Below are 12,600 nucleotides of genomic sequence, written 5' to 3'. Positions count from 1 at the left end.
GCACTAGGTTGTCTCTTCTCCTGGCGCTGTGGTTAGGTGGCCTGAATTTTGCTTCCTTTTAGTGTCTATTTGCAGAAGCCAAATAACAGCATCGTATTTAGCTCATGTTACTGCAGGGAACTGATAAACTTCAGCCCTGAATCTAGCATTTAAAACTTTCAAACAAAGTCTTTTCTACTTATTTTTTGCATCTCATTTTTTACGCGTTTTACACCTGGTCTGTCAGCAATTTTCTTCAACATGTCCTCACTATAAGGGATTAGTATTATATTTTTGTTTGAAAGCAGGTGAAAGTGTTGGTAATGGAATTTTAACTGAAATCTGTCATTGCTGCTTCAACTGCCTTTGTTCCCTGCTGACATGAAGTAGAAACACTCTCCACTGAAAACCCATTATGATAAAAATAAAAGCCAGAAAGTCTGGCCAACTCAGGCAATGTTTTTTTAAATACCAAAGCTTAAAGAACAGGATTGGGAGAATGTAAAACAGTATCTAAAGCCACTAAGAGGTCATACCCCCTCCATTACTGCCCCCTACCCCCTGCCATCACCAATAACAAGTGGGAAATTGGTATGGGCCAAAGTGGGGAGATCTATAAAATAGTAATAGTTTTTTTTTGGTGAAAATGATGAAATTATATTTTTAACACCCATCAGAACAGATAATACGATGCGTGATACAGTTCTAATTAGCAGTACTCCCATTGTTCCTTAAGATATTTATTTTTAATGAACATAAACTGTTGGATCAGTAAAAGGAACTTGTGTAGCTGCTTTGGGAAAACTGAGTTGTGATCAGGTCGAGGTTATTGTTTTGTGCACCAACGTGAGATAAGCTGAGTTGTCCAGAATGTATCCTTGTGTTTTAGTGCTTACACAAGGATACATTTCATATATTGTGACCCCCCCCTCCTGACTCCTTGCCTCAGATTATCCAGAGACAGCTGGAGCAGGTGGAGGAGAAGCAGAGGCAGCTGGAAGAGAGGGGCGTAGCTGTGGAGAAGGCTTTGAGGGGAGAAGCAGGTAAGAACTTGTCACTTTTGTGTGCATACATTTTTTTTTATAAACCAATACAGACCCCATGTGGCAATGTGTAACATAATGCTGCTGCAAGTAGACTTATTTAGTAATCTAGACCAAAGTTTTCATAACTCTCATTATTACCATTTTTAAGAAATTTATGAGCATCCATGACAATTTAATCTTGTTTATGTGCTAATGCTGCCTCGCTGAGACCGTATTTTATCTTTATATGATATGTCCTCACCCTCTTCTTTTACTCTGCAGGAAATAAAAACAATAATAGTCATTAGGATGACGTAACATAGAATTGCATTACCTCAGAAAAGCCGTCCCTCTGTGATCATTTAGATTGTTTTGATATCACCACCCGCATTTACCAATTATTTACTTGTACTGGAGTGTATTTCAGCACGTAGGTTTGTCTGCAGAAAGACTCGTTTGTTTCCCTAAAGTAATAAAGCCAAATTGGTTTCGTCAAGGGACTATCACAGACAGTATACTAACTTTTGGGATGCAGAATACATTTTCTTTTAGCAAGCAGTACAGTTCATCATTTGGTATAAATAGTGCTCATGCATAGTGATGTGAGTTTTGTATGTGAGTAAGACACTGAGGTTATCCTTTGCAGAGCTGACAGTGTATTCCATCCTAATTTACAGCTACAGCAGCAGAGTCAAATAAAGGCTTTTATTATGCAAATGCTTGCATATGTATGCATTAAACATTTCTTTCAATTGGACCATTTTCCCACCAACCAAATAATTATTTTCTTTTCTCATTAGCAGTTTCTCCAACTAAATGTTTGAGTATGTTTTAACTTGTTTACCACTCTACTTTCTTAAAGGATTTTGTAAAGGTACTTATACATTACCCAAACCGCACAAAAGAAGATCAGGTATTAGAGTCACTGTAGTTTCCTTTTATTTATTAATGCCATGTGACACTGTTGTGTAGGCTCCATTTGTGGTGACACACTGCAACAGTTCTCCATCTCAGAACATGTTGATCTCTGTTCGTTCATAACATATTCACCATTGTCAGTCTGAGCTGCATGTGAATTAGGAGAATGTGTGTCCCGACATAGATTTGTGTGTGCTCGTTCTGGATATGTATTGTCGCCTTCACTGCCTCTCAAGGAATAGTGTCTGTCTGATCAAGGCTCAGATCACATTACATTTTCTAAATCCAATCAGATTTAAATTGGTTCAGACAATGACAACTTAGAATATTTTCTGCAAACTAACTAACTGTAATCCAGAGTTATTTCTGACTTTATCCGTTATATTTAAAATTCTCACTTAATGCTCCTTCAGTCTAAAATAATAAAGTATTAAATCAGTATATGACTTAAATGAACATTGGTGCACATGGATTCTATAGTCCATGAAATTAAAGTTGTTTGATTTGACCACAATATATCCAATGCATGTGTACAAAAAAATAACAATTTCCACAACATGTCAGTGAGCAACCCAGGCTTTCTGTGAAATTAAAGTGACTGAGCCACTAAACAGCATTACAGCAAATCTATGTTGCAATCTCTTATTATTTTGGGAAATGCTATGTTCAGTAGTATTGCACAAGCCAAACTTGTCTGCATTATGCATTGTGGTGAGTACTGATGGACTCTCTTTGTTCTGAGTGTTGATGTGTGTGTGTGTGTCTGTGTGTTTGCAAGAACATGCATGACTTCCTGTTGAGTGTGTGTGTCTGTATGTGTGTTTGTGTGCCCAGTTTGGGGCAGTGTAAAATAACTCCTATCTCTAATATATCCCTGTCATTGTAGACTATTGGGGAGATTCTAATTACAGTGAAATCCTGGACTTGCATCTGGGCGGTATGTATTTCAAATCTGTCGCTTTAAAACTAACCTAATTGCTAACCCAATCTGCCCCACACACACACACCCTCCCCCCTCCTCCTTTTTTTTTTAACCATTTTAGCTTTGAACCCCACGTATCTACCTGGCTGACTGGCTAGCTGGCTGATTGGCTGGCTGGCTGGCCTTTAACCTCAATGGCAATACCTTGCTGTTCCTACACTTCCCCCTCCTTCCTCCCACATTCCCCATCCCTCCACCCTCTCTGGGTTTCTAGCTCAGACACTCTTTATGTGAAACATCAGACACTTATAAACTAATGAATGATGAATAAATGAATTTATGAGCAAATATTGTCACCTCTCAGCACACAGACTTTACAGTGCAAACGGCAATATACATTATAGCAGCCAAAGAAACACTGCATGTGCTGAGGCTCACTCAAACATACGCAGCAAAATAAGAAGAGCAACCCAAGAAAACAAAAGAGAATAATAGACTAGGTTATTTTTACTAAACAAGCTCATACTACATAGAAAACATGCCCATTAAATACTGCCCCCTTTTAAAAATGTGTTGGACGTTTTTGCATATTTATATTACATAGTTAAAACTAAACAGAATTTATCAAGCAAAGTTATGTGATGTAGCAGCATGGTAGTTGAGCTGGAGAAAATGCTGTAACAAGATCATGCATATGGAATTCTAAGTAAGCATTAGTTTGGCGATATTCCATACTTGTTAACAAATCCCATGAAAAGGCCAACATTTCTTCAAGTCAAACTACCAGGTGTTTCCTGCATATTTTGAACATTGTATATCATAATGTGCTGAAGAGCTCTATTGTCGGCTGTGTTTATTCTGTTTATTTGTGTCAATCTCACATGTTCCTGAAACTAGTGCAGCAAATGTGTTTTATTACCTGGCTGAAAATAGTGCCCAACAAAACAAAGACCACAGACAGGGACAGGAAGTCAGAAGGTATTTAGAGACTGACTAAGGAATTGGTTTTAGTCTTTTCATGGGATTCATTGACAGTAACAAAAATGTAAAAAGCCATATAATTTATAACGAATGATTACAAAGTACACAAAACAATCAGTTGCTGGGGGTATTTATTTATCTATTTTTATGAATTGTGTAACATTTTGAGCTGTGGCTAAACATATGAGTTTGAGACATTTTTAGTTTGTTTCATTTCATCTATTCATTATTGTTATGAATTTGTACAGCTAAACTATTATATTACATTTTTTACAGTTAAAATATTATATTTAATGTTGTAAAAATATTATAGGTGATGAAAAGGCACATAATCATACAAAAGAGTTTTACATATAATACATTGCTGTATGCACACAGTTAAAGATATCACACACACACACACAGTCAGTGCAAGTACTGTACAACCTCCCCTGGCCTAACTCATACTAAACTGCTGGACTGGCTCATAGCTTCCCCTCAGAACTGTGTGCTGCAGTACTTCTGTCCTCTAGTCCCAGCAATGGCTCCCCTGACTTTCTCATGCCTGCCCAGTTGCATAACTCCTTGGTTGTGTGTGTGGGTGTGTATGTATGCTAAGAAGCAATGTCGCAACCCTTGACCCTGAGCTGCTTCATCTAAACTGTGACTGATCAGCATTAACAATATCCACCGTGTCTGGGTGAGACGTCTCGTGGTATCTGTTCTCAGACTGTTTGAATATGCGCGGAATGCATCTTTTTTTCTCCTTGTGTCTGCTGTGAGGACACCAGGCTTTCCTTAGAAACCTATGTTCACGTTAGACTTTTTCAGTGTTCAGTGTCAGTGGACTCTCTCACCAAGGGAGGGGAGGGGAGGGAAGGGAGGGGAGGGGAGGGGAGGTAGGGGAGGATGAAACCAAAAGGTGCATTTCCATATATTTAAGCAGGGCCTGTGCTTCTTTGTGGTTTTGTCCTGCTGGTTGTTGTCACTCATCAGACAGGAGATTGTGTGGAGTTTTGATGTGAACATGAATACGAACACAACAAATCATTTCCAGCTTCACTGGTTGACCAGGGGCAACTTGGTACTGTATCATGTAGTTTTAGGTTAGTATGTTTGAATGCTGTGTCTCCTCCGTTTTTGATGCTTTATAGAAGAGGTCTCCTGCTGTTTGACAGCTTGTGATAAGTCTTTTTGTGTTTGGATGCATTATGAGGAAATTCTGCAATTTGATTGGACAACATACAATACATGGTAATTTTTCCCACTTGGTTGTACTTTCATTTAAGAATTTATTGAGTAATAAGTGCTACCAGTGTATTATTTACCATATTTGCATCATTTCACAAAAATTTTATTAGGACTCTGATCTGTCTAAAAAGAGATATTCTAAACTGTAGTTCTTTTTTCTCTGTGATAGTCCCTTGTAGTAATTAAATGGCATTTCACTCTCCCAGCTCTTCCCTTTGGCCTCTTATTCATTTTATGTGTTAATACATAAACCTTTATTTACTGTATATTTTATCAAATATCTTTTTCCCTTTTCATCTATATTTTCTCCCTGAGGTGCCCTTTTCCATTTTATTCTTCACTTTACAGACATTTTACAGTCTTTATTTTGGAGTTTATTGAGGTAACATCCACTATGAGTTTAATTTTGTGAGAGAGTCTGTTTAGTGGATGCATATTAAAAAAGTACAAATTTACACTTCAAAAGTAGCTGTACTTCAAAAGTCACCAGATTGGCAGTAAATTGAGCCAGATAGTCTAAACATGTTCCAGTAGTGTTTACAAGGAGAGGCTGAAGCGTCTTTGAAGAAATAGTCATCAGTGATGGCATTAATAATGGGATAAAATCATTTTGTGTACTGTGATAAACACTGGCCACATGTGTAGTCTGTTCCCTGACATCGGATGCTGTTGTCTATATGAAGATTATCTGAAGAACTGCAGATGTAAGATCAAACAGGAGGATTATTTTTCCTTTCTGTGCTCCAGGTTTTCTGTCTTCACTTGTTTCCGTTTCCTATTTTTACCTCTTTTTTTCCCCCTCATGCCACAAAGCTGATCTCTCCCACCTCCTCTCTCTAGGTGATTTGTGTTGCCTCCTTTTGATTTTCTCCTTGATGTTCCTTCTCCCTTCTCACACCCTTCTTTTCCTCTCCTTGCCCTGCGTCCTCTGCTCTTTTCTTCTGTCTAACATCTCGGTGCTTCGTACTGCATTCTCTCCTCCATCCTTTTGCTCTCTGTCTATCTCTCGCCATCCAATGCGCCCATCCACCACATTCCCTCACTCTTTCCCTCTGTCTTGTGGAAGTTGAGCCCTTTGTGGGGATGCCACGCCGAAGACCTTTCTTCTTCTGCCCCTGCTGTTCCCCCGAAGGTAACGTAACCCTCGTTGTCTTTGCTGACAGTTGTGGCAAGTTACCACGGCAACCATAAGGACCACCAGAACCGGGCTACCACCCTTGCCCCTCTCTCCTGTCCTCCTTTCTTTCTTGTCCTCACTGTTTGTGTGTGATCAGGCTCAGTAGATTTCCCCAGATTCTTCCTGCCACTTAGTGTTGTATTGAAACATTTATCATATGGAAATTGATTTAAAATATACATTTTCATTTGCTGCATCAAAATGCTCACTGTTACTGTTATTGGTCAATTTTCGTATTCTTGTTATTACCACTGCAGTACACAGAGTTATTTTTCTGTGAGTTGCACATGAGTCGCAAGACTATAATCTTCCCCAAACCAAGTAAACAGCAGTATATTATTTTACTGCACGTAGGTTTTTCAGGTCTTAAAAAATATTTTTTTAGGTTATATAACCTACAACTGCACAAATGAATAGGTTAGTTTATGATATATTACTTCATGTAGCAGCTTGCAAATAAACTGGGCTCAGCAGGTAAATTTTACTTAGATGAGCTGGGATATTCATATAAACAAAGCCTTTTTTTTTTTTTTTTTTTTTTTTTAATGAAACACTGGGCAACTTTTTTCAGTCGAATCTAGCAACACTTATCATGCCCCTGGTTCCGATTCCTAAGCTGTGATTGGCCAGTCACTGTGCATGGGCAGAGTTTAGAAAATGGTTAGCCATGGCCTATCAATACACGATGAGAGCAGAATTCACACTTAAGGGCTTACTGTACTTTATGATGTAGTTGTAATGCAAACTCTTATCATCATTATGTTACCATGCAAGCATAGTTTCTCAGAAAAAGAAGGTAGAGGGAACTAAGTTATTTTCAATAGCTGCATTCACGCAAAGGGGAAACTGCTCTGCTGTAGTGTGTCTTTAATCAACAGCATGTGTTCTGTTTTCTGTTTGGCTAAAATGAATCATACAGCTGCAATGCAGTACCCATCTTTAGGAATGCTGAACCGTCTGCTTTGAATAAATGTTAAAAGTGTCATGTAATCATAAAATAGTAATAAAACTAAGTAGTGAACACCTGAGACGTGGCTAGCTCACAGGCAAGTTTGTTGCTGAAGGAGTGAGAAACTTGCATGGTATGATGATTTGTGATAAATATTCAAGTCTTACACAAAACAGCTCTTAAAAAATTAATGGATCATCTGGTTTGTTCCCTTATCTAACACCTGTCAGTGGAAATTTTGCCTGAGCTTCTAATCTGTGCTTTTGTTTTTGTGTGCGATCTGGTTTTATGTTCCTTTTATTGCTGTTTATGGCTTGTACCGGTGGCTCTCTTCTCCCTTGTGTTTGGAGCCTTGAGCTGAGGGTTGTTGGTGGTGGAAACTGGTTGAAATTGTATAAGAGAAAAAGAAACATGCCCCATGCAGCATAGGTTTGGAAACTCAGCCTTCCCTTTGTAACTTCTCTTTTGTCTGTACATGTTGTATTCCTCCCAACTGTAAAGCAGCTCCTCTCCAGATTTGCCTCTCTGTCCCTTGTCTGTTAATTAGTAAGAGCCTGCCCCCGAGACCACAACCATGCGATTTATGTGTGTACAATGTTTTTCCTTTTCATTTTGCAAGAGCCTCCTCTTCCACAGCTAAGTATGTCATGCTGCATCAAGGTTTGCCTTCCGGTGTCTCATTGAAACCGCTTGGCTTCACCTGCTGCAGTCAGATAAATGAAAGGATGCATTGCCCCAGCAGCAGACCCTTCTAAGCATGCCACATACTGTAGGCTGGTCTACTCTGCATAGAGTGGGACTGCAGGAGAAGTGGGCAGCTGTTCTGATTATGAAGTCTGCACAACTGCAATGCATGATGCCAGCACTACCAATCATGCATTACACTTAATAGAGGAGTGTGAACTTCTTAATGATAAGTCATTCCATGATCACTGGCAACTTGTAATTGAATAAAGAAAGTAACATAATTCATGGTTCTCGCCTACCCTCAAACCATTCAGCATGACCAGAATTTGTTTTTGTTTTTTTTATTTTATTTTTTGTTTGTTTTTTGCTGGTGGGTCAATTTGCAGCACAGGGGAGGATGATTTTTTTTAAAGTTCTCGGGTTTACTTCTATGCAATGTTTTGGGTAGTGAAAAAAACAGACTGATATGAGGAGGTAGTTTCTCCCTAAGAGCAGCTGCATCTGACACAAGTCCAAACTGGGTGACACAAACTATCAACTTTGCAACAACAGACACAACTGTGTGTGTGTGTGTGTGTGTGTGTGTGTGTGTGTGTGTGTGTGTGCAGGTGTGTGCAGTTGTGTGTGTGCGTGCGTGCGCGTGTGTGTATGTACGTTTGCACTAGCCAAAGTTGAAACCCGTAGCTCCACACCATCATCTGTGTGCCGTGTATAAGTATGGCACGGCTGACCACGTTGGTGTTGAGTCCATCCTTCCACCCCGCCATCCCTCAGCAAGGACGCCCTGGCTTGGCTGTCATTGAATTGCCTGTGTCAGTCCTTGTCTGTGAGACATCAGTGTCACCGTCTCTGAGCTACCCTGCTTCTCACTTCCACCCTGTGCTCCCTCCTCTCCTCCAGGCATGGGCAAGAAGGATGATCCCAAGCTAATGCAAGAATGGTTTAAGTTGGTGCAGGAGAAAAATGCCCTGGTTCGCTATGAGTCAGAACTCATGATATTGTAAGTACATTACTTAAGTGCTGCAATGGATAAGCTAATCAATGAACTGATTAGTCAACAGTGATTTTTTTTTTTTTTTTTTTGTCCCAGGATGCATAGCTTAGCTGTGTCATTGGTTGCTATTACCAATGCTAAATAACCAAGCAGCTGCAGTAGCTTGGAAATTGATGTATTCAAATTTTTTTTGAATATTCTCCTGTCAGCACACTTACATGTATCTATGTATGAAACGGTAATTTCATAATTTAAGTTACTGTACATCATAACTTTTCAAAATGTACTAAGAATGTTATAAATTAGTAAACAGGACCAGATGTATACTAAAGTGTACTTTCTCATCTTTAATGTTGATTACCTTCAGTTGCTATTTGCCAGCCACGGCTGTACTTGTTGTTACTCTGAAGCCTGCATGCAGGTAGCTTAATGTTATTAATGTTTAACATGCTGTGTAAGTGTTATTCACAAAGTACACTACAGAGAACCTTTAGTACTATTTACTCCTATGAACTTAAGTGTTGGACAAGTGGAAAATCTGACCTGTAAGTGGCACAGTGGCACAAGGCAAGGGATCACCTGACATCAGAACTGATTGTTTTTGATTTCCTTCTGGGTCAAACACAGTAAAAAACAACATAAACAGCATGTTCATCCCTAAAGCCAGAAATGTAGTACAACCAATAAGACCTGTGATAACATGCCTGATGTTTTCATATTTCCTCATTTAAAGAAAAAAGGAGATAACAAAATAATAATGTATTATTACCATCTTTTATTTATGAATACTATTAATATTACATCATGAATAATAATTTTTAACAGTCAGTTTAGAGAAGGAAGTTTATTACTTTCTGACAGCTCATTAAATAGCCCAGTGTTATCTCATTATCTGTTTCTAAAAGCTTTTTGATTAGTTATTTAGCTTAATAATTCTTTTAAATCTTGCATATATAAATGAAGATGTAGATTAAAACTTTTTTTTTTTAGTGATAATTCATCAGTGGAACAAACTTAGCCTGTCTTTCTGCCTTTAAGTGCCAGAGAGCTGGAGCTGGAGGACCGACAGAGTCGATTGCAGCAGGAGCTCAGGGAGCGCATGGCTGTGGAAGGTGAAGCCTGGAATGCTAATTAGCTAACAGCAGTCTCACTGGAGTGCTAAATGTTTATATCTGTGTGATTTGTTCTCTCTTTAATTCTTTGTCTTCCTTTGCCTCTGTCAGACCACCTGAAGACAGAGAAGGAGCTTGCTCAGGAGAAACAGATCCTCAATGAGATGTTGGAGGTGGTGGAGCAGCGGGATGCCCTGGTGGCCCTGCTGGAGGAGCAGAGGCTTCGGGAGAAGGAGGAGGACAAAGACCTGGAGGCTGTCATGCTCTCCAAAGGCTTCAATCTCAACTGGGCTTAAGGGAAAAAGGTTCAACTTGTCAGACAGTCTCCGCCCCACATTGTTGTCTTTGATCAGAATAACCTGCTAAACACCGACAGAAGCAGTTGATCTAAAACTGTCACACCCGCAGCAGTGAATGTGTAACAATTCACCCAACACACACAGACACAGTACGGCTGCCTCTGACACTGAAGCAGTCTGCAACGTTTACATATCCAGTGCCCAACCACTAGTTAATCACTTTTTAGTTTTGCTTGTGTTCTCTCTCTCTGTGGGTAGAGAGGCGGATACATTCACAACTTCATCATCCCGGTTTAGGGAGAATGTCTAAAAACTAGTTTCATTCTTGATTATCTAAAGGGAAGAATGCATTTCTGTCCTGCTGATGTAAATGAATTGTAAAGAATTGTGTTCTTTGTGTATAGTTATGTAGAGCAAGTCACATTTTCAACAGGAGTTGTTCTCATTTCCGAAAAGACTGCTACAACGTTGTGTTTAATTGCTGGAGCAATGTCTCCAGACTCTGTCTTTTCAGTCTGACTGTAGGAAGCACATCGTTTCTGTCCAGAGACAGACTGACTTCTGCATTCTAATGAACCACAAAGACACCGTAAAAGGCTTTTTTTCTTTTTTTGCCCCTACAAAAGCATTTGATGAGTCAACACTAAGAATTCATTACATATGGCTTTTTCAAATGTATTTATTATTTTTCTTTGCTTTGAACACATACACATTTTGTTGAGCATTTACAAGAGTGCCCAGAATCTCATTATCTTGCACTAGTACATTAACTCCCATGCACCTGCAAATGCATGTCAGGAATGAAGGCTGCAGGCACATAGAGAAACTTTCCTAGGACATAGAATACTGACTTTTAGTAGATATGAACATCTAAGTACTTCACACGACTTGATAATGATGGGCCTCTCAGTCAGATGCCATTCACTGTATATCACACTGACTGTTAACGTTTACAAATTCTTGTCCTGCAATATTGGATTTTATGTTTCCTATTATGGTAAACAGTAGCCATGTAAAACAGCTGTTGAAAGGATTCATCTTGGAAAGAACTTGTATTTTCAGGTTCAGATAAATTTTTATCGTATGTGTTAACGTTGTGATGTTACTATCATGAATGAGTCTGGTTTCACTGTTGTTAATGGGAGACCAGTGTAGCTGACTTCACTCATTTTGTGCCACAGGATAGTCTCTATTGATGGATATGCTGCAATATCTAAGAAGTACACCACAAACACACTACACTAAACATCAGAATATGGCAGTGTTAATCTTTCACTCCTGAACAAGATGCCTTTTTCATTTACTTTTTTGTAATTAAGTTATATAGAATGTTTTCTGAGTTTTGATTTTGAGGTAGTCACATCTGTATATCCCACTGGAACTCAGTAGAATTTTTTTTTTTTTTTAATTTGTTTATACAGCAGGTCCCCAAAGAAATGGATGATTTTAAATGGGGTGCTGAAGAAATGCAAAGTGCTAGATGGCCAACTTGCATCAAACAGAAACATTTATGATTTATCCTGGACGGCAGTCAAATCTAAAAGGCCTATTAAAAAAAAAAAAAAAATCCAGGTGGTTACTGTTTTACAGCCCAGAAAGACTAGAGGCTATAATTATGACTGGGTATGAGCTGTGAAGAAAAGGTTACATAATTTTAAGGGTTGTTTTAGACAGTGTGTTGAGTTTGACATGATTGTATTGATATTTATTAACAAGTGTGCAAACTGTATTATATGTAAAGAAAATGAATCCTAATTTTTAAACTGTTCCATTGACACATGACTTGTAAATGCTTCATGTAGCTAAAATGCATAGGGGTGTTGGATGTATGCTGAAATGGCAATAAAACAATGCAGTTCTTTTAAATCTCTGTTCACTAACATCTTAGTGTTTAATTGCGTATTGGCTATGGTTATGGTCAGGTTTTAGCTACCCCAGTTTTTATTGAGTTTAAATTCAGTGAATAACCTCAAATGGTACAAAAGTAATCAGTAAGCTGCCTTAGGTGGAAAAAAAAGTTTAGATTTACAGAAACAAAAAATAAAGTACTTACACTAAGAAGCCTTTGAAGTAATGGGTTATCAACTTACAGCTGTTCTGCAGCAATAGACGTAATTTAAGCCTTGAAACTTGTTGCTAACAAATCCTGCAGGTGTCCCAGCATTTGTGAATTACCCTCTGTCTGTGTAAAAGCAGAGTTGGAACAGACTGTATTACTACACCTTATTATTTGGACAGTATTGTTCTGCAGCCAGTAGTATGAGATGAAACTGGACAGAAGGATGAAAGCAAAGCAACCTACCCCTGCAAAACATTTGTGGGAACTT

General features: G+C 38.7%; 1 protein-coding gene across 29 annotated transcripts in view; it reads left to right on the top strand.

Annotated features, from left to right (window-relative positions):
* mical3a (microtubule associated monooxygenase, calponin and LIM domain containing 3a) overlaps positions 1-12,139 on the top strand; it is a 74,320-nt gene extending 62,181 nt beyond the window's left edge. For 21 of the 29 annotated variants that reach the window (XM_026311277.1, XM_026311278.1, XM_026311279.1 and 18 more), the window contains 7 exons: positions 929-1,022; positions 1,867-1,917; positions 2,809-2,859; positions 6,122-6,187; positions 8,769-8,868; positions 9,901-9,974; positions 10,086-12,139. In XM_026311277.1, the coding sequence (XP_026167062.1) occupies positions 929-1,022; positions 1,867-1,917; positions 2,809-2,859; positions 6,122-6,187; positions 8,769-8,868; positions 9,901-9,974; positions 10,086-10,270 (621 nt within the window). In that variant the 3' untranslated portion in view covers positions 10,271-12,139. The remainder of the gene's footprint in view (positions 1-928; positions 1,023-1,866; positions 1,918-2,808; positions 2,860-6,121; positions 6,188-8,768; positions 8,869-9,900; positions 9,975-10,085) is intronic. The other 8 variants (XM_026311304.1, XM_026311296.1, XM_026311289.1 and 5 more) reach the window with 5 other exon arrangements.
* The last annotated feature ends 461 nt before the right edge of the window (positions 12,140-12,600 follow it).

Source organism: Mastacembelus armatus, chromosome 6 (genome assembly GCF_900324485.2).
Source record: "Mastacembelus armatus chromosome 6, fMasArm1.2, whole genome shotgun sequence".
NCBI classification, from domain to species: Eukaryota; Metazoa; Chordata; class Actinopteri; order Synbranchiformes; family Mastacembelidae; genus Mastacembelus; species Mastacembelus armatus.
The sequence above is the reverse complement of the archived record's forward strand: the minus strand, read 5'-3'. Positions and strand labels throughout refer to the sequence as shown.